Raw genomic sequence first — 27969 nt, 5'->3', positions numbered from 1 at the left:
ATGGACTACAAACTGCCATCCTGGTTTTTTTGCGGGTAGGGCGTTGCATCGGTGAATATGCAGTCTATCTGATAACTCGCCTGATCAGCCAACATTTTATGGTTAATGTTAAAGATACCACGCTGTCTTTCGCAAGAGTAGGCCCATGTATGCAGCACGAGTTGGCAGAGCAGTCCTTGCCAATTTTCTAAAATCCTGCCTTCACCAACAATGGGCACTGCATTAGTGTGTCACAGCTGCACCCAATAAATTATGCAGCAGCCATTGTGTACACAAATGAATGAATACAGCTCTACAGAGGAAAATCACAGCATGTAGGAAGCTGAGATTTTCCACAAGTGTCATTTTATAAAAGTGTTCTCTGTTCTGTTTTGTTGCTAATGAAGCTTGAAAGTCTTCTGAAGGATTTTCAGAGGGAAAGCTTTGTAATCCACCAAAGGCCTTATTTTCTCCGAGTAACCTTGGACCCACCTCGAGTAATGTACGAAAAGCCCTCAGCTCTGCCTCAGGGACGCACTATCACACGGTTCCGCCATTTCTAGCAGAGGCTGAAGGCGCTCGGCGTCAGGTTTTATCTCCCCGCCGGTCACTGTGGGGTACGCAAGGAGGTCGATTGTTTTGGTAGCATCGTGGCACTTCTCCTCATTGAAGGTCAGATTGTAACGACGTGCCACCTCCAAGAATTGTTTCAAGTTAGTGTTGTGCCTCTCCAGGGTTAATTCCGCAGATCGTCACATTATCCACGTAAACGAAGATGTCTTTTAATTTCTCTTTAACCCAGATGTCATTTATTGCACGTTGAAAACATGCCACCCTGTTCGTAACCCCAAACAGAATTCGACGAAATTGATACAACCGTTGTCCGGATTGGAACTCGGTATAGGCCCTCTCCGACTCTGATCGGTATCTGATGATAAGCGGATTTGAGGTCCTAGGTACTGAAGACCCTATACTTAGCCACTTCTCTGACTAGGTCGTCTATTTTCGGCAGGGGATACGCATCTAATTGCGTAAATCGATTTATAGTCTGACTGTAATTGACGACTAATCTTTTTCTATGACTTTCAGTGTGCACTACAAGTACCTGTGCTCTCCACGGGGATCTACTCGGTTCGATGATGCCCTCTCGGAGCATATGCTTGGTCTCGTCTTCGATATATCGGGCATCGGCGCGAGTATACCTTCGCGACTTCACGGTTAGAGGTCTGCAATCGGCTGTTAGGCTAGGGAACAGAGCCGGGGGGTCGATAGCCATCTCGGCTTGGCCGCATGCCGAGAGTGTGTTTTCCCCTTCCCCAACACGCATTTCCAGACGTCCGTGTCTGCGCAAGAAGTCATGACCTAGCAGCACATCAGCACACAAATCGGGCATTACTGCGAGTTTAACATCGGCATACAACTCATCATTGACTACCAGTTTGAGAGAACACACGCCTTTGGTTCGAACCCACAGTCCCGATGAGGGCAGGTAGATGCGGCAGGTATCTGGTCCCACTGCCCAGCCATATCGTTGTACCAACGTTTGGCTGACAAAGCTAGAACTGCTCCCTGTGTCCACAAGTGCCTCCGCGGGGATTCCTTCCACAAGCACAGGCAGTACGGCGCTGTGCAATCCGTACCATATCCCCGGATCTCCGGCACGCGCCATTCATGAGGTGTTCGTCCCCGCGAGGGTCGAGCGCCGTGTTTTCGCCACCCTGCACACCTTGGCGAAGTGACCTTTTCTCCCGCAATTATGACGCTCGCAATTCCTCGCAGGACAAGACGCTCGAGGGTGTCTTTTGTTGCCGCAAAAGTAACATTTTGCATTCTCCGTCTAAGAAGAGGTGGCGGCCGCGGCGTTCGGGTTTTCGTCATCTCCTGAACTCGGCAAAGCTGACGCGGCTTCCGGAGACACTGCGAGGGACCGCTCGGTCGGTGCCGCCGGCTCCGTGCGCGCCTCGGCAATGGCCCCCGCCGTGAGGAAGGATCCGTCCGTTGTACGCCTCCGCACGAGTTGTCGCCAGCTCTAGTACGCGAGCCTTGGCGCTCGAAGGTTAACGTGGCTTCCTCAAGCAACCGCAACCTGATTGATGGCGAGGCGATTCCCGCCACGACGGCATCCCGCATTAGGTCGTTGCCCGACTCTGCATCCGTTCGGGTTTCCATCAAGCAATCTTTCCCCAGGTGTATTAACTCCTGGATATAATGCTCTTAGCTCTCCGACGGGTCTTGACGTCGGGTGGCGAGTATGTGCCTGCCGTACAATGCGCTTCATTGCTTGACGAAGATGTCTCAACGTTGTAACGGCGTCATCATATGTGGTACAATGGGATATGTAACTGTAAACAACATCACTGACATGACAGGTCAGAATCGATAGCCTCTGCGGCTCGGAGAGATCTGGAACCACCGTGATGTAATTCTGCAGAGAGCTGTACCAATGGCCCCATTGGCCCATGGCGTTCGTCACCTGAGGGTCGCCTGAGAAGACCTCGAGGCGCAGCAGCTTCTCCATCGCTCCAAGCGTAGGATTCAGAGTGAATAGAAATGTGGTGAAAATCAAAGATGTCCACAGCTGACTCCAAGGTGAGCTTTTATTCACTCGAATGCAACACATCTCTAGGAAAGAATATAAGGCACTAATAAGCAAGCATTCCCAAACAACCTCCATTTATACTGAGGCAATGCCGAAACAATGCGAGTACATAGGCATGTCGTAATCGTCCTTACCAACTTGGAGACCCACAACAGCAGAAATAAATCCCTCCTCGCTTACAGGTAGCTTTAATAGCCGTCCACGAGACGCGTGGTCGATTCAGGAACTGCCTCTTCAGTAATGTGTTCGGGGAGGAGGGCTGGAGGGCGATGCAACCCATGGTTTCATATCGGCTTTTGCATATTAGGCAGTCCAGTACTCTCTACACTATGATGTCATCATTTCAACATGCACTCCGTGGAAGATTCTATTTGTGTTAATGAACTATAGTAAAACCCACAAGCCACTCATTCTTAGAAAACACTAATCTATCTATAATTCCAGTAATCTCTGTGTGTGTGTGTATGCGACCGCTGTTTCTCGACAACTACCGGTCCGATATACTTTAAACTTGCCAGGTATATTGCTGGGGACCCGAGGATGTGCCTTTTCAAGGTTTCATATTAATCGGACAATTACTTACCGAGCTATGTCCAAAAAACGATTCAACCAATCAGAGAGCAGCGAGCTATCGCTTGTGCCGAACGTGGCGAACACACTCTGCCTCGGACGGCACATTTGAGAGCGTATTCATTTATTTCACGTTGGCAAACTATGTTGGCGTTAAACTATGTTTTAAAACTAATTAAAACTACTTTGCGATTCATCGTAACTGCGATTCGTAACTGCCGTTCGCTTTGGCTTTGCGAATGGACCAAACCATTTCATGTAAATAGAGGGGGGGGATTGTCACCGGACTCGCAAGCCGTTCGCTTTGGCTTTGCGAATGGACCAAACCATTTCATGTAAATAGAGGGGGGGGGATATAATTTTAGATATATATATAGTACGGGCATGCCCGTACCCTTACTAGGGCATGCCCGTACTATATCTATATCTAAAATTATATCCCCCCCCTCTATTTACATGAAATGGTTTGGTCCAAAGCGAACGGCTTGCGAGTCCGGTGACAATCCCCCCCCTCTATTTACATGAAATGGTTTGGTCCATTCGCAAAGCCAAAGCGAACGGCAGTTACGAATCGCAGTTACGATGAATCGCAAAGTAGTTTTAATTAGTTTTAAAACATAGTTTAACGCCAACATAGTTTGCCAACGTGAAATAAATGAATACGCTCTCAAATGTGCCGTCCGAGGCAGAGTGTGTTCGCCACGTTCGGCACACGCGATAGCTCGCTGCTCTCTGATTGGTTGAATCGTTTTTTGGACATAGCTCGGTAAGTAATTGTCCGATTAATATGAAACCTTGAAAAGGCACATCCTCAGGTCCCCAGCAATATACCTGGCAAGTTTAAAGTATATCGGACCGGTAGTTGTCGAGAAACAGCGGTCGCATACACACACACAGAGATTAGTGGAATTATAGATAGATTTGATAAATACCAACACATGAATGCAAGCACTGTTATAAAATTGGTTTTCTTTGCATTTATTACCTCCACCACCAAAGGTGCATGCAGGTTATATTTTCACTCTGTCTGTTTGTTTTGTTTGTCTGTGAGCAGGATATCTCCATGCTTCATGGATTTCTAACAATAAGCCTTTTTATGGTGATTAAACTTTTCTGCAACTGTGTACCAATCCACTTGCATCTAGATATATCCAGTAATGTATTTTGAGGAGAGCTGTGTCTGTATTGCAATGATTGTTTTGGTTCACATTCTATAAAACTTTATGCATAAGCCTGGTGTTGGCTTAGCGGTTAGGGTGCCGGCTTGGGATCCTAGGATCCTAGGATCCTGGGTTCGAATCCCGGTCGATCGCTGATTTAACGCCAGGGGGGTTGACTCAGCCTGTCATCCTTCCAAGGTCGGCAAATTGAGTACCAGCTTGCTGGGATGAATGATCCCGGTGGTACCCCGGTTTAGAATAGGTACACTGTATCCCTGCACATTGTAAGAGGCGACAAAGGGTTGGCGTCAGGAAGGGCATCCGGCCATTAAAACATTGCCTCAAACAGGGAACCATGATTGTCATGGGGCCCGCAAGGCTAATCCCCGCTCTAGCGGGGAAAATGGCCTTAAAACGATCATTCTTTTTTTTTTTTCAACCACAGTCTGGCCACAGCACGAGCAAAATTGGAGTCGAGTCAAGGTCAAGAGGCAGCACAAGGGCATGCTCGGGCCGAGGCAGAGCAAGAGGCAGCGAGGTTGCATGGGGCTCTGGGTGACGCACAGGGTGCACGGGATGAGGCACGACGTGGGCTGCAGCAGCTCCAACAGGAAGTTCAAGGCGTCCATGCGGAACTGGCTACGACCAGAGAAACCAACATACAGGCTGTGAGTGACGCGTCTTAAAAGGCAGCTGTGGGAGAAAGATGATTGGCATGATCAGGGTTTTGCATTTTGATTTCATTATTATTATTATTATCTCATCGGACAAACATTGGAGAAACATTTTCTTGCATTGATTATCTATAAAATCTATTTAATTTAATTATTGCAGACATTGTAAAATTTGCTAAGGATTAAGGTGTATGCATTGTATCAACTGGTGTATCATTCAGCTGGTAAAACAGTGGTTATCATTGGTTATAACTCCAATCCTAACCCTACACAGGTTATTGACTGGAATTATCCTCATCAACAACACCAAGAAAAACAAACATTTTATGACCATTTTCCCCTTTTTGAGGGTGTTGGTTAAATGATGCCATTCCTTCCATATTGATCTATCCATGGCGTTGGTTTCGTGCAAACCCAAACATTCCAAATCTTTCTTGACATTTTCAATCCATGTACAGTCACGTGAAAAAGTAAGTGCACCCCATGTAAAGTTTTGACTTTTTCAACATATTTAAACATACAGCTCTTTGATCTTCATTTCAACAATATTGATAGATAAAGGTGATATAATATAACAAATATCATGAAACATTTACATTTTGTCGTCCATTGTATCATTTAAATAAACATAAATGCAAATTTCGCATGTGGAAAAAGTAAGTACACCCTTGGCTCTAATAGGTGGTATTGCCCCATTTGGCAGAAACAACCTCAAGTCGGCGTTTCTTATAACTGTCTATCAGTCTCTGACATCGACTGGGAGAAATTTTTGCCCACTCCTCCATGCAAAATTATTTCAGCTGTGCGATGTTTGAGGGGTTTCTTGCATGCACAGCTCGTTTCAAATCCCCCCACAACATCTCGATGGGATTTAGATCCGGGCTTTGACTTAGCCATTCCAGAACCCTCCATTTCTTTCTTTTCAGCCATTCCTTGGTGGATTTACTGGTATATTTAGGGTCATTGTCATGTTGCAAGGTCCACCTTCGGTTGAGCTTCAACTTCCGACAGATGGCCTCACATTATCCTCAAGCACCCTCTGGCACAATGAAGAATTCATTGTGGATTCTATGATGGTGAGCTGCCCAGGCCCTGATGCAGCAAAGCCGCCCCAAACCATAATATTTCCACCACCATGCTTTACAGTTGGTATCAGGTTCTTGAGGTCAAATGCTGTCTTTGGTTTTGCCAAACATGTCTTCTGGTACTGTGGCCAAATAGCTCTACCTTTGACTCATCTGTCCAGAGCACATTGTTCCAGAAATGCTGGTCATTGCCGAGGTGTTCATTGGAAAACTTTAGTCTTGCCCTGATGTTCTCTCTGGACAGCAACGGTTTCCTCCTGGCACACCTACCATGTAGATCAAATTTGTGCAGCCTCTTTCTAATGGTAGACTTGTGCACTTTGATATCAACAGTGGGGTCATTCCATGTCAAATCATCAAAGAATCTGCCGTCATCTCTCAGATTTTTGTAAAACTTTGGGAACCAATTGGGACCCATGAAAAACAGCTACAACTCAAATATTTTTGCTAACAGCCTCTTAATTAGTGAGATACAGGTTAACGAACTTTGGACTAATTAGCGCGATGTCGCGAATTCAAATGGCCATATCTCTAAAAGTATAACACCTAGAGAGCTGGTTTTGGTGTCATTTTAAAGGTATTTTCATGCCCTATAAATTTGTCTGGGCAACATTTTCCTACCTCCAATCACAAAAAAGTTATCACAAAATATAAACTTCAATCGTGAATCCAAATAAAATGTATCCTTCAAATTTCCTCAAATTCATCCCAGATGTACCTTATGATGTCAAGAAGCTTCCACATAAGTTTTGTGATGGGCACTCCAATAGTTTCTGAGATATGAGCAATAATGTACATGTACGTATGGCATATAGGTTCGAAAATCAGCATTTGTAATGTATTATACAATCATTCTAACCTAGCCATGACAGGGAACACAGGGAACAACCATCAATTGCTTTGAAGTATCATATACTTTCATTTTCAACTGGGCCTGAGGGGAATTCTCATCTGGGGAATTCCAACTGGGATTTCCCATGTGGGTAAGTCGAGGTGATGCAACTTTCACAGTCTAAGATCCCCAGGGAAAGTCCAAGTTGGCTTAGTGTAATGCTTAGGCCTGCCACCAACAGAAATTGGCAGTTCACTTCTGAAGGAGCTGCAGAAAAATGACGACTGCCAAGGAAAAGTTCATCTTGAAGCAGAAATCCTGCTGCAATCCCTTTGGAGCTCATGAAAAACCAAAGTCGTCTGGCTTGAGAGCTGTTAGCCAAAAAGCCATAGCCGCTCATCCAAGCCTCAAACTGCAAAGTGCACAGAAAATCTGTACCCAGTGTCGTAAGAAACTGGCAAAAAGACAACCAGGTGTGGTAGAGACTCAGAGTGAAATACCATTACCAGTGACCAGCAGCGCTATTAGCAGTAGTGAGGACAATGATGGTGGAGGTGAATCACCAATACCAGGCAGTTCAGGGGAGTTTGAATTTCATTCTCCTGAAATGGAACTGAATACACTGAATGAGTCTTTGGGATTGATTGGAGAATCACCTATTCCAAAAAAGAGACTTGCTGCAGATAAATATGTGAAATCCAAAACCAAGAAAATTGGTGACTGGTTAGTGAACCTAAGTCAGGTTAGTGAACACTGTGTACTTGAACTCACTTATTGATTGTATAATACATTACAAATGCTGATTTTCGAACCTATATGCCATACGTACATGTACATTATTGCTCATATCTCAGAAACTATTGGAGTGCCCATCACAAAATTTATGTGGAAGCTTCTTGACATCATAAGGTACCTCTGGGATGAATTTGAGGAAATTTGAAGGATACATTTTTTGGGGATTCACAATTGAAGTTTATATTTTGTGATAACTTTTTTGTGGTTGGAGGTAGGAAAATGTTGCCCAGACAAATTCATAGGGCATGAAAATACCTTTAAAATGACACCAAAACCAGCTCTCTAGGTGTTATACTTTTAGAGATATGGCCATTTGAATTCGCGACGTCGCGCTAATTAGTCCAAAGTTCGTTAGTCTGTATCTCACTAATTAAGAGGCTGTTAGCAAAAATATTTGAGTTCTTGCCGTTTTTCATGGGTCCCAATTGGTTCCCAAAGTTTTACAAAAATCTGAGAGATGACGGCAGATTCTTTGATGATTTGACATGGAATGGCTGAGTGGCAAGAGCAATCTGTAGGTCCCGTGATGATGTTCTGGGGTTCTTCGAGACTTTTTTCAGCATCTTGCGGTCTGCTCTCAGGCTGAACTTGCTGGGGCGGCCTGGCCTGAACAAGTTGGCAGTTGTTTGGAATCTTCTCCCCTTGTAGATGATCTTCCGGACAGTCGAATGATTGATTTCAAATTGTTTGGAGATCTTTTTAAATCCCTTCCCAGACTCGTAGGCATCTATAACCTTCTTTCTGAAGGCCTCAGAGAGCTCTTTTGATTTAGGCATGGTGACGCTGCACACTTCAACAACAAAGAGCAAACCAAACTAAATGTCAGGTTTAAATAAGACAGCTTCCTCCAAGATCCTCTCTAACGATATTCTAATCATTTGCACCTGAGCTGGTGCACCTGATTCTAATTTTAGGTGTTTGAAGTGGTGATAAATGTAGGGGTGTACTTACTTTTTCCACATGTGAAATTGCATTTATGTTTATTTAAATTATACAATGGACTACAAAATGTAAATGTTTCATTATATTTGTTATGTTATATCACCTTTATCTGTCAATATTGTTGAAATGAAGATCAAATAGCTGTATGTGGAAATATGTTGAAAAAGTCAAAACTTTAAATGGGGTGTACTTACTTTTTCACTTGACTGTATTTAAAGGACGTCCTCTTGACGTTCTTCCGTCTTCTCTTCCTACATTCTTCTTCACTTCAAATGATATTTCATCCCTTCCTGATTTATGGGCTCAGAATACATTAGTTTAGAAATGGACGATTAGCAATTTTCTTGTCCGCCTTTAGATACGTTTGTTTTGTCAAGGTGTTTGATCATGCAGTAACTTGAATGGAAACTCCATAATATCATTTATTTTAGTTGTCAGTGTTATACTTATCTTGATATTTGCATGTCGTGATAGAGTAACATTTTAATTTTAATGTTTACTGCCTGAGCAGCATATATGATAACCGAGCAAGTTCTCAAACTTCATTAATGCTGATGATTATCCTTGATAAAGAGCAGTTCAGTAATAAAAATTAAGCATCCATTTTTTTATTGCAGATACTCAGGTACAATAATTATAGTTATAATGTATATTATGGCCAGGTTTTTAAAATATCTAAAAATGTCCAGGATTTTGCCATTTTTAGATTTGGGATACTGTTTTTATCTTAAGTGGTTAAACCATTTTTGTACATTTTCTTATGGTGATGAAATGCGGTTATGTAATATTTGCACTCGGACAGCTTGGTAGAAGTCTGTACTACTCCATCATGGTGTAGTGGACATGTTCGAACATCGATACTCATGCATCCACTTACTCCTCCTGTCCAGCCTCGCAGTGAGAAAGTCCAGTGGCGTGATCGGTCCACGATTCAGTGGGGGGTTTTTTTTTTGGTCTATACCATTATACCGTATGTGTTTGTTTGGTTTTCCTTTGATTTTCTTCTCTATAATACCAAAACGAAAGTGTAAATTTGCTGCAGGACTAAAGACAAAATTCCCATGTTTTTAAAGTGGTCGAGAAGAATGGGAAGCCGATTGCTTGGTATGTACAATGGAGCTGGTACATAAGTCTCTGTGGCAAATAAAGGTGCGATTGATTTACAATCTCCTGTGGACTCAACCAAGCAAAAGAAAGCAGTTCGAGGAGAGAGCTCATAATCCTCATCACCAAAAGTGACAGATTATTTTGTAAAACCAGCAGCAAATCAGAGGATGCTGTTTGTATAGCAGAGGGTGCTTTTGCATTTCACACTGTTGAGCATCACAATAGTTTCAAGTCAATGAATTACACATCTGTCTTGTTGAAGAAGAAATTCCCTGATTCTGAGGTGGCCTGAAAATGTTTGTGTTCGAACCAAGACAGAAGAGATTGGTAACTCTGTACTTGCACTGCATTCTGTGGACGCTGCTCTGAAAACGTTTGAATAAAATGGCATAGCTTCCTGCGGAGTTGTTACAGATGGGAGCAATCACGGTTCAGTAAAAATATTTCCAGTAATAATTCAGTATTCCAGCTGGAAGAACGGCAGTTTGCAGTCAAAATTAATCGAGGTTCCAACACACTTGATGTGTAAAGGGCACTTTCCGGTAGCTTGTATGTTGGAGGAGTGATGGAGTATTTGCAGTAAAGATTGCTGCAGATTATTTGTTCTTCAAGAGGAGAGGCCTAGCTATATTATACAACATAGTTCTTTGTAGAACGTAAGTTGGGTAACATGCTAATTCGTTGTCAGTTTCCCTTGCTTTGATTGATTTGATGGAATATAGTCTCACACTCTGTAAGCATATGTCATATTTGTAAAGGTTCACCTGGGCACCTTGTAATTCCTGACCATCGTCCATGCAGGAACAGCAGCATGCTGCAGCCTTGGCAGAACAAAAGGCAAAGGATGCGAGTCTGCAGGAACGTGTTGCTCAACTCGTATTAGAAGACAAAAAGTTGAAAGAGGTGAATTTAAATCATGGGAGATGGTTGTGGCTGGATGATGTTCATTTTAGCTCCCACACGAGCCTCAATTATTAAGAAAAAAAATAAAAATAAAAATTGTAGTCTGCTGATGTCTGAGCAAAGTGAAATAAATACGCATCTCACAAGGAGCTGAATATGTCATTTGGTTGAAAGTTTGTTTTGAAAACTATTTGATCTTTAAGGATCTTCCATGCTTGTTGAGAAATACAAATGGGCCTGATTAATCCATGAAAACAATTGCCCTTCATATTATTACGTGTGAATCTTTTTTTATTAAATTAATAATATATTTACTTTCAATTAAAGAATCGAGCTTCTCTGACGTTCACCTGCCCCTTTCACGAAGGGGCACCAGGTGCTCAAAAATAGTTTGAGAAAAGAGCAGTCAAAGTTCAGGGAGAGATGAGTTGATTGGGTGCTTTTGGAATGCTTGGTATGCAGGATGCAACAGGACTCCGTGCACAATTGGAAGAATCAACAAAGATGAGCAAGCAACTAGAAGAAGAGCTGCAGAGCAAGGTAGGTGCCATTCCACAGGTAGGCAGTGTGGTGTCTGTTTTAGCATGCCGTGCAGAAGAAGGCACATTTTGTACTTGCCCCCAAATGGTGCATTCATTCATTATTGTGGTTTTCTCTGAAGTCTGCAGCACTGGAGTCATCTAAACACAAATTGGTCGAGTTGGGCCACAGGTTGGAAGAGGGACGTCGCCAGATTGAAGGTATGCAGGCTCGGATGAAAGTGGCTGAAGAAGAGGTACAGAAACAGTCTGACACCTGTGAAGGGCTACGTTCTGAGCTTTCTGCCATGGAGCATGATCTCAAGGTGTGTACTGTACTTTGCAGTCCAGGTTATGGGTGCAATCATCCCTCCCCCTCCTGCAAGGCAATTCTCTGTATATACAGTATATGTGTCTTTGTACCTCTGAAAATCAAGAAACTGACCTCAAACAAGGTAATGAGGCCATTTGGCACTTGATCAGCCAGCCTCTCGCTGTCTCGGCCTTTAAAAAAAAAAAAAAAAATTAAAAATTTTCTCTTTCTTGAAAACCGTATATTATCCCATCTTAACAACAGTTGTTGCATCCCCACCTGAAGTTTGTTTCCTGTGATGAAGCTGATTCTAAGGGCCTTTCCCTCTCTCACCACAGGCAGGTTGGTGGTCTCTCTATTTTCTACCGAATCCACTCCAGCCTTGCACCCCTAGCTCTGTCTATGATTCCCCCCCCCCCCCCCGCCCCCCTCCCAATATGCAGGACATGCAAGATCTGTCAGCAACCCTTTTCTGGTGAAACTGCCAAAATCAATCGGGGGAGAAGGGCCTTGGTGAGAGAGGTGACCAAGAATCCGATGGTCACTGGCTGAGCTCCGGAGATCCTGTGTGGAGATGGGAGAAACTTCCAGAAGGACAACCATCACTGCAACACTCCACCGATGTGGGCTTTATGGCAGAGTGGCCAGACGGAAGCCAAACAGTTCAATCTTGGTTTCATCAGACCACAGAATCTTGTTTCTCACAGTCTGAGAGGCCTTTAGGTGCTTTTTTTGCAACCTCCAAGCGGGCTTTCATGTGTCTTTCACTGAGGGGAGGCTTCCTTCCGTCTGGCCACTCTGCCATAAAGCCCAGATCGGTGGAGTGTTGCAGTGATGGTTGTCCTTCTGGAAGTTTCTCCCATCTCCACACAGGATCTCTGGAGCTCAGCCAGAATGACCATCGGGTTCTTGGTCACCTCTCTTACCAAGGCCCTTCTCCCCCGATTGCTCAGTTTTGCCGGGCGGCCAGCTCTAGGAAGAGTCCTGGTTGTTCCAAACTTCTTCCATTTAAGAATTATGGAGGCCACTGTGCTCTTGGGAACCTTCAATGCAGCAGAAATGTTTTTGTAGGCTTCCCCAGATCTGTGCCTCGACACAATCCTGCCTCTGAGCTCTGCAGGCAGTTCCTTCGACCTCATGGCTTGGTTTTTGCTCTGATATGCATCGTCAGCTGTGAGACCTTATATAGACATGTGTATGCTTTTCCAAATCATGTCCAATAAATTGAATTTACCACAGGTGGACTCCAATCAAGGTGTAGAAATATCTCAAAGATGATCAAGAGAAATGGGAGGCACCTGAGCTAAATTTCAAGTGTCACAGCAAAGGGTCTGAATACTTATGTAAATGTGATATTTCAGTTTTTTATTTTTAATAAATTTGCAAAACTTTCTAAAATCCTGTTTTCTCTTTGTCATTATGGAGTATTGAGTGTAGATTGATGAGGGAAAAATGAATTAACGATTTCAGCATAAGGCTGCAACATAACAAAATGTGAAAAAGTGAAGGGGTCTGAATACTTTCTGAATGCACTAAGTGAGGAAATGCTGTGGTTTGATTACGGCATTGGAAATCTGAAGGAACAAAATGTTCTTATCTCAATGTCTCTTATTTCAGTAATTTTGGTGTTTTGAGTAAAAAAAAAAAGAAGATTGAAATGCATTATTTCCTGATGTGCATTTCATCTGCAGTGCAGCAATGTGTCATCAAGATAGGTGTGGAGGGGAAAGTCTTATGACACATTCGTACAGATACATGTTTTCAGTGTGACGTCATCTCTCAGTAGTCAATTGCATTAATAATGAAGGACACTGGAGAAATAATGGTGATCATTTGACGAATATACAGTCGTGGCTAAAAATATTGGCACCCTTGCACTTTTTTCAAATATCACAATTTTCTCTAAAATGAAGTTGAAATTAACAAAAGTATTTGGTCTCCACAATTCTTTATTTCACTGTTAATGTTACAGAACCTTTGTTTTTGATTCAGAACTTAATATATCCTTTAAAATCAGAAAATAAAAAGAAATGGCATTGACAAAATGATTGACACCCGAGATTTAACATTTGAGCCAACACAACACAACACAGGCATTTTAAGGCCATTTTCCCTGCTGGAGCGTGTTGGTGTTGACTTTTTTTTTTTTTGAGGCTATGCACACATTCAAGATGCCATGCACACATTCAAGATGCCATGCACACATTCATCGCACCCAGTGCCAGAGGCAGAACAGCAACCCCAAAACATCACTGAACCTTCTCCATGTTTGACTGTAGGGAAGGTGTTCTTTTCATTAACCAACCCCAAAAACCAAAACCACCGTTTAGAGGCCATTGCGGGGGTTGGCCTTTTCGGGGACCGTGGTTGTTGTTGTTTTTTGGTCCCCTTTTTGAAGCAATGTTTTACGGCCGGATGCCCTTCCTGACGCCAACCCTTTTTGTCGCCTTTTTACGACAAGCAGGGAATTACCAGTGAACTGGTACTCAAATAGCCGACCTCGGAAGGATGACAGGCTGAGTCAACCCCCCTGGCGTTAATTCAGCGATCGACCGGGATTCGAACCCAGGATCCTTGGATCCTAAGCTGGCACCCTAACCGCTAGCCCAACACCAGAGCTTTTCTTTTCATTGAAAGTTTCATTTTGTTTTCGGTAAACATAGAGATAATGTGCTTTACCAAAAAGCTCCAATTTGGTCTCGTATGTCTACAGGACATTCTGCCAGAAGGATTTTGGCTTGTTCAGGTGTGTTTTGGAAAACTCCAGTTGGGCTCTTATGTCTCTCAGCGGTGGGGTCCTCCTGGGTCTCCTACCACAGAACCCCCTTTCATTGAGTTGGCGACGGATGGTACGAGTTGAAACGGTCCTACCTTGTGTCTGAAGGTCAGCTTGAATCTGTTTGGCAGTTGATTGAGGTGCTTTCTCCACCATTCGAACAATTCTTCGCTGTAATCTTCGATGAAGTTTTCTCTTGCTGACACATCCAAGGAAGTTGGCTACAGTGCTATGGGCCTTAAACTGCCTGATAACATTGCGTACAGTGGACGCAGGAACATCAAGGTTTCTGGAGATGGACTTGTAGCCTTGAGATTGTCCATGCTTGGCTACAATCTTGTGTCTGACCTGCTCAGACAATTCTCTGGTTTTCTTTTTATTTCCATGCTCATTGCGGTACACACAGTGACACAAAACAGCAGAATGATGCCTTTTCTCCATTCAAACTGGCTAAATGAGTGATTTTTATATTGCAGGCACCTGCAACGCACCACAGGTGAGTTCAATTCCAAAGTAAAGGTGAATCACCTGGTTGAAATCTAATTATTTCGAACAACGTCTTAAAGGTGCCAATAATATTGTCCGGGCCATTTTAGGATTTCTGTTTGGAATGAGCTAAGATTTAGTGATTTTTTTTTCAGCTTTTTTTGTTTTGTTCCACTTCAACCTAAAGAAATACATATGTGAATACCAAAATATTTTTTTATTTCAACAATTTTCTGGAAGAAATGGTGCATTATTTGAAAAAAGTGTAAGGGTGCAAATGTTTTTGGCCATGACAGTACAGTGCTCATTGATTCTGTCATATTGGTGGATGGGCCACATGCATTTTTAAATTGCACAATGCTCTCCAGGTGTCGAAGGAAAAGGCCGAGGGGCTGCATGACCAAGAACAGACAATGCAAGGAGAGATGTCTCAGCAAAAGCAGCAGCTCCAGCAACTAAAGCAGCAGTCCACAACACAAGAGAAGCAGTTGGAAGAACAGACGCGTGTGGTCCAGTCTCAAGATCACCTTTTGAAGGAGCTGCGAGATGAGCAGGTGAGCATAGCAACAATTGGTGTACCAGGGACTACATTGTATTTGTTTGTTTTTTCATACTTGTGAGATATGATTTACCTCTGTCATGAGCACTCCACGTGTTTTTCTTCTTCATCGCAATTCATTCCTCTTCTTTTTATTTTCCAAACCTGTCTCTCACCTAGATGCTTGGCCCATCAATTGCCTCCTCCCACACCTACAGTGCCACCATGCCTTCAAAAATAATTCTTTCCAATTGTCCCATGATGTCTGTCTCCATACGTCCAGATTGGAAATCTTGAGAAGTCCAGTTTGCAAATGTTGTCTGCTCATTACAATAAATTATCCTTCACATCCTTTAATGGTGTCAAATCCCTCCCTGTCAGTGCCTTCCCACACATCTCCTTCGAGCTTATATCCTTCCAACCCCTCACCTTCTATGTTTCCCCCTCTTGAGCATCCCACCGGCTTCCACTTAATGTCCCCTCTTTCTGCATCCCCACCTACCATACCCACACAAACTTCCCACCTCACCCCAACCACTTAAAGCTTCCCCCTTGTCCCGCTCTCTCAGCTTCACCCTCATCTCGCACCCTCCCACCTACCCACACTCTCCCCCTCCCCCACTGTCCCGCACCCTTTCATCTCCCCTCCCCTCGCATCCCTTGATTAGGGCAATGAATCCTGCCCCCTTGCAATTCACATTAAGAGCTCAATTTCTTCCTGTCCATTTACTGATCTGAAACCTCTCAACCCCCAGGAGTACCTTTGGCTGTGAATTCCCGTCCACTCCCACCTCTTGTTTGTATGTGTTGTACCATCCTCGAACAGTGACGACTACATCTACATCTACCTCTCTCTCTCTGTTTCTCTGTCTCTCACATACATACATACATACATACATACATACATACATACATACATACATACATACACCAACTTTTCACTGCTAATTCAACACTCTCTTCCTCATATGTCGCGATTTCAGTTGTCATCATGCAACGTGGCTGGGTATTTGTACCTCCCTCACCAGCCAAGGCACTTCTGTGACTCCATTGGACTGAGTCAATCTGAACTTTCCATCCCAGATTTCTCACATATAAACAGTTTGCAAAGGTCCTCCTTTCTGGACTTTGTGATTACAAACCTCCCCACCAATGTATGCTGCTCTTCCTCTGCTCCAATTGGTTCATCTGATCATATGTTTGTGAGAGTCAACATCTCTCTGACTATTCTCAGAGAGTTGCCTCAACACCAGCAAGTCTGGAAGTTAACTCGGGAAAATTGGAAGGGCCTGCAAGCAGGCGTTTCTCTTCAGGACTGGTCTCCCATATCTACCATCCCCGATATCAACTCAGCCTGGGAATTCTCCCACAGACTCCTGTTCTCTCTCATGCACAGATTAATCCCATTTTATCTTCAGTTAACCTACCCTACTTCCCACCCATGGTGCACTGAATCCTGTGGTGAGGCAGTTGCTTTGAAACAACTTGCCTTCTCTTCCTGGAAGGCAATCCCGACCGAAGGCAATCTCAGATAATTCCAAACCGCCCGCAACAAGTTTGTGTCCACTCTCAGAAGAGTGAGAAAACAACATCTGTCCAACTTCAATAACTAACATTCAAAGTTGTTTTCCTCCTCTAAAACCTGGTGGCACCTTGTTAAGTGTGTCTCTGGTGCATGCTCCCTTTCCATCCCTACCTTCTCTTCAAATGGTAACACCGCCGACTCCAGTCGTGAGAAGGCCTAATGCTTCTAATCCGTGTTTGTTTCCAAATCTTGTGTCCCAAACCCTTCACTCTCTGTACCCATCCTTCCCTGTCGCTCCAACTGCTCCTTGACTCTGTCCTTTTCACCTGAGAAGGTGGAGATGTTTCTGTCAACCCTCTGATTCTGCAACTTTACCTAATGGCATCACCTCGTGTGTCCTAAAAATCTCCTCTGCCCTCTCTTGTACATCCTCCCTCTGCTCTGTTCACCCTATCAAATGCCCGAGGGTGATCTTCCACCTACTTGAAAATCAGCCAACATCACTACAGTACATAAACTAGAACAGCACCCAGTAGAGAGCATACCTCTGCCAGGTGAACAGTTTACGTTTTGTATCCCAGAGTAGACCAGAAAATCACAACACAGAATCACATTTAATCAAAATCATCCGTCCACAACTTTTTGAGATACCCTGCTTTATATCGTTTTTGGCCCTATCACTCAACGGTGAAGAATCACTTAAGAATTAAATAATTCTCATATCCGAATGCATAATCAGATCTTCACCAAAATCGAAAGAAATCGTTCCTGTCACACACCCAACCTGTCCACCAAGTTTTGTCCGTCCACAACTCCGTCCGTCAGTCCACAACTCAAATCCGTCCACAACTTTTTGAGATATCCTGCTATGTATCGTTTTTGGCCCTATTTCCCAATGGTGAAGAATCACTTTTTAATAAATTCTAGAAGCCGGATCCGAATCCAGATCTTCATCAAAATCTAATCATTTTGTCCTTGTCACATATGCTACCTCTGCAAAATTTCGTCTGAATCCGTCCACAACTTTTTGAGATATTTTGTTCACAAACAGACAGACAGGGGTGAAAACATAACCTCCATCCACCTTTACTGGCAGAGGTAACCAGGTGCAAAGAACCATGCCCTTAACTACAGACGTATCCGCTTATTTCCAATCAGCAAGGTCATATAATCCATCATCGCAGTTGACATCAAATCCTTCCTTTTCAACATAGACCTCATCTCAGATCACCAAATTTGGTTTCAGACCTGGTCACTCCACCTTGGACATGCTGCTTCTACTCTAACAATAATGGACGGAGGCCCTCAATATCAGACATGACATCAAGGCCAACTTTGTAGACATATCTCGTGCTTCCGATAGTCTGGCATCCTGCCTCCTGCCTCCTGCCTTGCTCTTCAAACTCTCTGCCTATGGCATCCAAGGCCAACTCCACTCTTGAGGTACTGACTTCGTCTACTCTCGTAGCCAATGTGTGGCACTCAACAGAATCCTTCCATCTCCTCTCCTTGTTAATGCCGAAGTAACCCAAGGCAGTGTTCTGGGCCCAATCCTATTCCTATTCCTAATTAGCGATCTCTCTGACTCTGGAAAATCTCCTTTATCTGTTCACTGATGCCCCCATACTTTGCTGTGACATCCCTCATCCTTCAGATAGACAGGGAGCAGTCTTTTCCCTCTTTTCAGAGCTTGAAAAAGTCACCAGCTGGTCAAGCACTGACAAATCTCTCACACTCACTATCTCTCTCTGAGATTCAAACTCAGAGAGATCATTGAATCTATCAGAATGAGAGTTCTGATATCTATCACTGATATGAACCTATCATTCAAACTCCAAGGTCTCAATATCAGTCTTGATCTTTCTTGGGTAAACCACATGTCAAGTTGATCTCCAAAGCCAAAGCCAACTGAGCGGTCTTCATTCTTCCTTGACATACCTGAACTCCTATCCATGACAAAGCCTTCATCCACATATCGATGGAGTGCTGCTCTCCTCTCTGAGCTTGCTCCCCTGCCTCGCATCTTCCTAAGATTGATGTCATGGAAACCAAGGCCTTCAAGATCATTAGAATCCCCCATGAAGAATCTGAGTATATGGGTCTATCAAATTGCCATTGCGGACAGGTCGGTGGTCTCTGTCTTCTCTTGCATCCTTTCTGGTCTTGCACCCTCTACTCTCCCCCCCCCCCCCCCCCTAGATTTCTGCAGGATGTGGTTTACCATCAACCCCCTTCTGGTTAAATTGCCTTAATCCAAGATCACTGATCAACTCAACTCATTAATTCCTCTTTTCTCCCACTTCCACATTCTCTTCAATAGCATTCTTCCCTACCGATGTTCAAGACAGCTGTTCATCACCCCCCCTACCACCCTGTTCAAAACCAAAATCTTTTCTATTCCTGTTAACCCTCCCCAAGCCAACCTTTTTCCAACTTTCCTGTTGTTCGTTCCTGAGAGTTTGCTTCTGTATCCATCTTGACCACCCAGTGCATCTTCTCCTATCCGATTCCTGCCCACACCCATTATTTATCCAAGTTCTGTTCTGATCTGATCTGATCCAAGTTCCTGATCTGTTCTGTGTTTGAGCTCTACCTCGATCCTCGACTGTGTACACAAAAAAGAATAATTTTGCTGCGCTTTATGATCGAACAGTGGAATTTCATTTGGCAGATTGTTAAAAGCTTTAACAATCCATGTTGATCGACCATTGGGATAATGCACAATGGTTTCATCCCAATGACAATGCATTGTTCGTTGCCAGGGCCTGTTATATGTTAGAACTCCCATCTGGTGTTTAATTTTTTTCTTGTTCTAAAGTGATTTAAAAAAATACTTTCAATGTTTGTAAATCACTTGTCCACTGGCATAAATTAAACGAGTAATCCCATGCAAGGTATGATTGTATTTTTTGCACTTTCAAGTTCATATATTGATACCTTAAAATCCAGCCTCAAATCCACAGTGAATTCCTTATGATAATTTTTTTTTCCCCGGATGAGCACATTTGCTTTCTATGTGGGCTGTGTGCTCTATGCAGGCCCGATCTGCTGCGGAACTCAGCAAGGAGAAGGAGAGCCGAGCGGAGCTGGCTTCAACGAACCAGGCACTGGAGGCCGAGCTGGAAAAACTGAAGCACAAATTGAGTAAACAAGAGGAGCAAACAGAGGAGGTGTGTTCTTAATATTATTCGGCCACCTTTAAATTCACTTTATTATTATTTAACTCGATATTCATTCTTTAAATTTAAATTTAAATTCACACAATCAACCTTTTTTAATAATTGGAATATTCTGGATCCCTGTTTCCCAAACTTTCATAGTAGAAACCAGACCTGAAAGGCAATTTTACCTTGGGTGCTTCTTGCTATAGTGAATTGCGTTGTCTTAATTCGTGTGCAGCACAAGGCTGCGGAGTAGCAACATTGGCTGAGGGGCTGTGCAGATGATGCGGTGCTCTCTGCTGGGTAAGGCAGGAATTTGAAATTTGATCATGGTGCTGGTGATAGCTCGCTTAGTTTGCGCGAAGGACACCATGGGATCTTTAACATCCACCAACGAATGCTGGGTTCATCGCCCTGGCTGTGAAACACCAGGACGACAGTTTATAGCTGGGATGGGATTCAAACCCAGGCTAGACAGCTTAGAGGCGAGTGTGCGTACCTCCAGAGTCTAGAGTCTAGGCCATCCTGTCAGCCCCAGTGTATTAAGAAGCATATTGGTACTCACATGGTCAGTCATGTGAAAAAGTAAGTACACCCCATGTAAAGTTTTGACTTTTTCAACATATTTCAACATACAGCTATTTGATCTTCATTTCAATAATATTGATAGATAAAGGTGATATAATATAACAAATATCATGAAACATTTACATTTTGTCATCCATCGTATAATTTAAATAAACATAAATGAAATTTCGCATGTGGAAAAAGTAAGTACACCCCTACATTTATCACTACTTCAAATACCTAAAATTAGAATCAGGTGCACCAGCTCAAATGCAAATGATTAGAACATCGTTAGAGAGGATCTTGGAGGAACCTGTCTTATTTAAACCTCAGACATTTAGTTTGGTTTGCTCTTTGTTGTTGAAGTGTGTGGCGTCACCATGCCTAGATCAAAAGAGCTCTCCGAGGCCTTCAGAAAGAAGGTTATAGATGCCTACGACTCTGGGAAGGGATTTAAAAAGATCTCCAAACAATTTGAAATCAATCATTCGACTGTCCGGAAGATCATCTACAAGTGGAGAAGATTCCAACAACTGCCAACTTGTTCAGGCCAGGCCGCCCCAGCAAGTTCAGCCCGAGAGCAGACCGCAATATGCTGAAAGAAGTCTCGAAGAACCCCAGAATGTCATCACGGGACCTACATGTAGCTCTTGCCACTGTTGATGTAAAAGTGCACGAGTCTACCATTAGAAAGACGCTGCACAAATTTGATCTACATGGGAGGTGTGCCAGGAGGAAACCTTTGTTGTCCAGAAAGAACATCAGGGCAAGACTAAAGTTTGGCAATGAACACCTAGGCAAAGACCAGCACTTCTGGAACAATGTGCTCTGGACAGATGAGTCAAAGGTAGAGCTATTTGGCCACAGTACCAGAAGACATGTTTGGCGAAAACCAAAGACAGCATTTGACCACAAGAACCTGATACCAACTGTAAAGCATGGTGGTGGAAATATTATGGTTTGGGGCAGCTTTGCTGCATCAGGGCCTGCGCAGCTCACCATCATAGAATCCACTATGAATTCTTCATTGTACCAGAGGGTGCTTGAGAATAATGTGAGGCCATCTGTCGGAATGTTGAAGCTCAACCGAAGGTGGACCTTGCAACATGACAATGATCCTAAACATACCAGTAAATCCACCAAGGAATGGCTGAAAAGAAAGAAATGGAGGGTTCTGGAATGGCCAAGTCAAAGCCTGGATCTAAATCCCATCGAGATGTTGTGAGGGGATTTGAAACGAGCTGTACATGCAAGAAACCCTTCAAACATCGCACAACTGAAAGAATTCTGCATGGAGGAGTGGGCAAAAATTTCTCCCAGTCGATGTGAGAGACTGGTAGACAGTTATAAGAAACGCCTACTTGAGGTTGTTTCTGCCAAAGAGGGCAATACCACCTATTAGAGCCAAGGGTGTACTTACTTTTTCCACATGCAAAATTTGCATTTATGTTTATTTAAATTATACAATGGACTGAATGAAAATGAATGATCGTTTTAAGGCCATTTTCCCCACTAGAGCAGGGGTTAGCCTTGCGGGCCCCATGACAATCATGGTTCCCTGTTTGAGGCAATGTTTTTTTTATGGCCGGATGCCCTTCCTGACGCCAACCCTTAGTCGCCTCTTACGATGTGCAGGGATACGGTGTACCTATTCTAAATTGGGGTACACACCGGGATCATTCATCCCAGCAAGCTGGTACTCAATTTGCCGACCTCGGAAGGATGACAGGCTGAGTCAACCCCCCTGGTGTTAATTTAGCGATCGACCGGGATTCGAACCCAGGATCTTAGGATCACAATCCGGCACCCTAACCGCTAAGCCAACACCAGACTACAAAATGGAAATGTTTCATGATATTTGTTGTATTATATCACCTTTATCTATCAATATTGTTGAAATGAAGATCAAACAGCTGTATGTTGAAATATGTTGAAAAAGTCAAAACTTTACATGGGGTGTACTTACTTTTTCACGTGACTGTAAGGGGAAGGTGGGTGATTGAAGTAGAGATGGCTGCAATATGTCTGCAGTCGACAAGACTAATGATCTTGATCATCACCGAACATCATGTGTGGTGTTGTTTGTGATCGAGGCTAGCAGGTGGTACATGCAAATAAGATCATTGTGAGTTTGGAAGGTGTAGGGGTGGTAATGTAGTCGTGTGGTCACCTCTGTTCTGCAAGTTCAGTGTGCAGGGTTCCTCATGGGGGTAAAAGTGGACAACATTAACAGGAGCAAGCACCAGGTCGCACCAAAATCCTCCGGTGATGGAAAAATATAATGACCGCAAATTAATAACAAATAATGTAGCCAGCATGTGTCCTATGTTGTAAAACGCATTTTGATACACGGATACGTTGCTGCAGGAGACAGAAGCTCTAATACATGAGCGGCAGAAGCTTGAGGTACGGCACCAGGACCTGCAGGAGAAGTTGCAGTTACTGCAGGTTAAGGTTGAAACGGCTCAAGAGGCAGAAGCTCAAGCCAAACACCAAGTGCAGAAACACGAGGTCGAGCTGCTACGGCAGTCAGAGGAACTGAAAGCAGAGCTGGTAAGTGAAAATCTTGCCGGATTTAGTTTGCGTTTTCCATGAGATTGAAAGTTTAATCTCGAGGTTGAACTGTGAACTGAATTGTTGATGAGCAAGATGTCTTAAAGTGGAGATGAAGGTGAAGTTTCCTTTACCTTGTGAGTTAACGAGGTTCAGTTTTATTTATTTTCAATTCTTCCGTTTTCCAACTTAGGAAGCAGAATGCACGTCCAGAGCACGACAGCTCACAGAACATGAGGAGTCTGAAGGCAGGATGCAGCTGCAGCTCTCGGCGCTAACGGATAACCTGGCCACACTGCGTCGTGATAGCCAGACTGAGAAGGACAGTAATGTTGAGCTGCAGAAACGTAACGAGGAGCTTCTCGGAGAGGTTGCGGTGATGGAAGCATCATTGCAGAATGGGCAAGATGAGCGCCGTGCTCTCCTCGAGAGGCAAGTTTTGCAATGTTGGATTTTTGGCCTGTTCCTGTTCTCATCCGAATCCCTGACTCCAGAAGCAGGGAATCTATGTTCTAATCCCATATACACACATACCTCATATAACGCTGTTTCGTTATGTATGTACGTACGGCTGGACACCGGGACCCAATCCATAAGGTTACTTCGAATAAATAATCTAAAAATCAAATCAAAAGCTGCAGACACTTGGTTTATGAATCTCTGTTTGATGCCAATTGATGGGTCTGTCATTCTCATGATCCAAACTTTGCCTGCAGGTGTGTGCGGAATGAGAGCGAATCGGAGAAACTGCAATCCCGCGTTGCTGAGCTGCGAAGGAAGCTGGAAGACGCCCAGGCCGCCATGCAGGAGCTCGGCCGTGAGAACCAGTCTTTGCAGGTTAGAATTTCCAGCACCTGATCCATCCGCATTCAAAAACTGCTACGCCCATTCAAGTTTGAGCAGGCACAAATGATTGGAAGTGACAGAGAATGTCCATAGCATGGTCCTCCAGATAATGTAGCAAATTGGCCCTCATGTCTTCTGTTAATTTTCCACATTTCTCCCAGATTCATGACCACAATGATCAGTTTTTGCATTGTATCCCGCAGATCAAACAGACGCAGGCGTTGAGCAGGAAGTGGACAGATGACGGCAATGTACAAAACTGCACGGCGTGCAAAAAGATCTTCAGCGTCACAATTCGCCGGGTACGCAATCTACAGCCTTTTATTATCAAAATGTTTTTTTTCCCTGCATAACTCGGTCAATTTTATTAATAGCTCCGGTGTTACATTTCCTTTTGTATTTTGGAAGTGAAATCACCTTGTTTTATTAATTACCCGATGTTGGTATATTTCTGGTGTGCAAAGTTGCTTCGATCAAGCTTTTGGTTGAGAGATCACTGAAAAGACCGCAGACTCTGTACTTGCATCGTATTTAAGTTTTGGGTACTTGGGCATTGTGGGAGAAATGGTCTTTTCTGCATTTGACTTTCAAACACTGATCAACCACCAATTTCCCATTGTGAAAATGACAGTTAATTTATTTTATTTGCCAGATGTTCATCAACATCTCTAACATGCCAACATCAACTAACCCTATACCATGCCAGAGGAAGAATCACTTTTTTAAAACTCTCGTATCTGGATCTTCACCAAAATCTTATCATTTAGTCCTCGTCACACTCCCAACCTCTCCATCAAGCCAACAACCTGTCTGTCTGTTTGTCTATGTACAGGATATCTCAAAAAGTTGGCCCGATTTGGACAACATTATTCAATTTTGGTGAAGATCCGAATCCAGATCTGGATGCAATAATCTTTTAATATTTAAAGCGATTCTTCACCATTGAGAAATGGGGCCTAAAACGATATGCTGCATGATATCTCAAAAAGTTGTGGAAGGATTATGACAAAACTTGCTGTATGAGTTGGGTAGATGACAAGAAAAAGCCGATTAGATTTTGGTTCAGTTCAGCAGATCCGGCCGATCAGTGGGATACAAAACTTAAAATGTTCAGCCTGGCGGACGTATGCGCACTTCCGAGTGCTGTTCTAGTTTTTTGACTATAGTACTGTGTGTGCAGTTTCATGCACTTGTGGAGTAGGTGTGTTAAGGGAGGTATCACTGTGCTGGTGGAGGTAAGCGGTTGGTTTTTTCTGAACCTTTTTATTAAAGCATTTTGTACATGGTGTGTCATGATAAGGTTATATGGTGCATGCGTGTTTGTGCTGCAAGCTGTGCTATCTTGATGCATATGGATGGGAAGGAGTGAGGAAAGCATGAGTAGGCCTGTTGTAGGTGGGGCTGGCAGGGGTGGAGGACTGAGGAGCTTCGGGTAAAAAAACCACCGTTTAGAGGCCATTTTTCCCCGCAAAGCGGGGGTTGGCCTTTTCGGGGACCGTGGTAGTTGTTGTTTTTTGGTCCCCTTTTTGAAGCAATGTTTTACGTAAGAGTTTATTTACGTAAGGGTAAGAGAGAGTTTATTTGTTTTCATGTTGTTTCTTCACCTTGAAAACAAAAGAATTTCTGTTATTGACCAAACACCAATTTTTCCTCTTCTAGCATCATTGCAGGCACTGTGGAAACATATTCTGTGCAGAGTGTTCTCCGAACTCGTGTTTGACGCCTTCTTCCAAGAACCCAGTACGTGTCTGTGATGCGTGTTTCCATGAGCTGCAGGGATGATGTGTGCTTACACGGCATCATCCACTGCATCCTTCAAACTCCTCCATCCTACCGAGACTTCCCCCGTACATCCTTTCTCGTTTACTTCGCTTTCTCTCTTTCTCTCTTTTCCAAAAATCATTATCAGATGTTGTGCATTTGACACATTGGGTTAAACTGTTGTGGGAAAATGCCTGCGTAGTTGGGATGGATGTGCACGTGCGCAGCAGCTTGAAAGGTTGGTCGATCATTTTGGTTTTCTAAATAGAACTGTGCTTCTCATCACCTGTTTCGTCATCACCTTGTTCACGAAGTTGTCAATACCACGTTTTGAGTGACATCAGTGTTGCCAATCTTTACCTTGTTTGTATATCAAACTAAAGCTCAAACTAAGTCGATTCTTGAATGATTCTTCTGCTGCACTACCAGGATAGTTTTGTACTTGGTCCCAGTTAAATTTACTAATCCGTTTGATGTTTTTTGTTGTTTTTTTGTTGTTTTTTTCAAATACTGTATTACATTTCTGCTACAAGGTTTCAACATTGTAACAAAGCCCTTCATCCTACTCTGCCTTCTCCCACAAAGCCTTCAGCATATAACTGTCGATTTATGTTGCCAAATGTTAAATTTGTCATTAATCACGATTGTATATGGGCGTATCTTTCCAATGCTGAATTCTATCAAAAGTGCGAGTATGAGGGATGTGTCCATGGCCTGCCGCGTTGATGGTCATCACGGATGGTTTTTGCCAAACGCAATTTTGTTGTGCCGATGACAATTATGGAAATACTCACTGCCATACACCGAATGTAGGTGACACTACCATTTGTTTTGTACTTGTATTGGTGTGTATCGGCGACGGGGGCGTTGGCCTGGTGACATACCGGCCGATTGTTTACTAGCTTAATCATGACACGATTAAACACCACTTAACTTTGTTACATTCCTGATCCACAGACTCTGATTGGTCCGCCGTCTTGCGTCGCTGTCGGTTGTGAACACATGCTTTCATCGAGCGAAGACCGTAATTGCCGATCGTACCGCTCAAAGCTGGTTATAAGAGAGATGCCACTCTTTGTTTTATTTATTTATTATTATCTTGGTATAATTTGGTAACATACATACTCGGTTGGCTTCAGTTTTGTTCACACATCAATACATGCTCACATATATTTTGTAGGCATCTGAAGATGTTCTCTGGAAAACAATCCTTTTTGGTTGTTTGTTTTTTGTTCTCACCTGATTTCAATCCTTGTTTCTCCCAACTCACTTCCAGTAGTTCATCCCATGGAGATTGAAAGGCCAAGACACTGCTGACTAGGCCTTTTTTGCAGGAGCACATGCTTGCCGAATTCAACTTTGCATTTAATGACAACTCGGCTCAGATGAGTTTTTAATAGTTTATGAGTACTTGGGCAAAAGAGACATTTCAAATACAGTGAACTGTGATCACATCGGGAGTAGAACCCATGCGCTCCGTAACATGCTGTTGAGTACTTTAAAAGACTTCTCTATAAGTCCATTGTTAGCTGAAACAACTCACTGCAAATGCATCGACTTGGCAGAAAATATGTTGGGACAAGTGAAAGGATACAATATTATATTAACTTTTTCATTTCTGTTCAATGGAATGTCCCTCGGGCAAGTCTCCGCTGCACCTTGCTATGACGGGAGTGCTTAGAGCTGGGCCCCTGCCTTCGCACGCACTCATTTGTCCAACATATCGTTTGACCACAGCTGGATTTCAGCACCCTTTTGGGATATATTATTTATCTTGCAGTTTACTTAATGGTATTTTTGTTAAATAATATGTATAGCAATAACAATTGTCTCCACAGATGGATGTTTGGCATTAGCTGTATATGGATCATAAAAAGGAAAATAAGAAAATGAAATCAAGCACCTTGTGAGTCATTCAAAAACTCTCTCACTCTTTGGGCACGACACACTTGGTAAAGGAGGTAATAAATAAATAAAAACTCAAAAGGACTCGAGCTCTCGGCAGGTGTTGCACCTGAAATTTTAACGCAACACGCCTCGTATTCCCCGTGATAGATGAGTGACTTGCGCTGGCAGGTTTGTGGAGAAGAGAAATTAATTTGTGCCATCGATTGGTCATAACTCACAAAGTGTCGTTTTAGGAACACTTAGCGTATCTTGCGCTCAGCCACCAGTAATCCTGCGGCCTTCAATCGCCGTGATCGGTATTTGTAAATGGCATGCGGTGCGAATGGGATACAACCCATGACGGCTCTTTGGCTTTGCCTGAAATGTAAGAT

General features: G+C 43.4%; 1 protein-coding gene across 3 annotated transcripts in view; it reads left to right on the top strand.

Annotated features, from left to right (window-relative positions):
• EEA1 (early endosome antigen 1) overlaps positions 1–26633 on the top strand; it is a 77684-nt gene extending 51051 nt beyond the window's left edge. For all 3 annotated transcript variants that reach the window (XM_068130925.2, XM_078765900.1, XM_078765901.1), the window contains 11 exons: positions 4754–4976; positions 10545–10646; positions 11109–11186; positions 11308–11490; positions 15108–15293; positions 19841–19972; positions 22898–23083; positions 23277–23515; positions 23800–23920; positions 24133–24231; positions 25589–26633. In XM_068130925.2, coding sequence (XP_067987026.2) covers positions 4754–4976; positions 10545–10646; positions 11109–11186; positions 11308–11490; positions 15108–15293; positions 19841–19972; positions 22898–23083; positions 23277–23515; positions 23800–23920; positions 24133–24231; positions 25589–25711 — 1672 coding nt within the window. In that variant the 3' untranslated portion in view covers positions 25712–26633. The remainder of the gene's footprint in view (positions 1–4753; positions 4977–10544; positions 10647–11108; positions 11187–11307; positions 11491–15107; positions 15294–19840; positions 19973–22897; positions 23084–23276; positions 23516–23799; positions 23921–24132; positions 24232–25588) is intronic.
• Positions 26634–27969: the final 1336 nt, after the last annotated feature.

The sequence above is a fragment of the Myxine glutinosa genome, chromosome 11, assembly GCF_964187855.1.
Source record: "Myxine glutinosa chromosome 11, kmMyxGlut1.1, whole genome shotgun sequence".
In the NCBI taxonomy this organism is placed as follows: domain Eukaryota; kingdom Metazoa; phylum Chordata; class Myxini; order Myxiniformes; family Myxinidae; genus Myxine; species Myxine glutinosa.
This window is presented reverse-complemented; position numbering and strand designations above follow the sequence as displayed.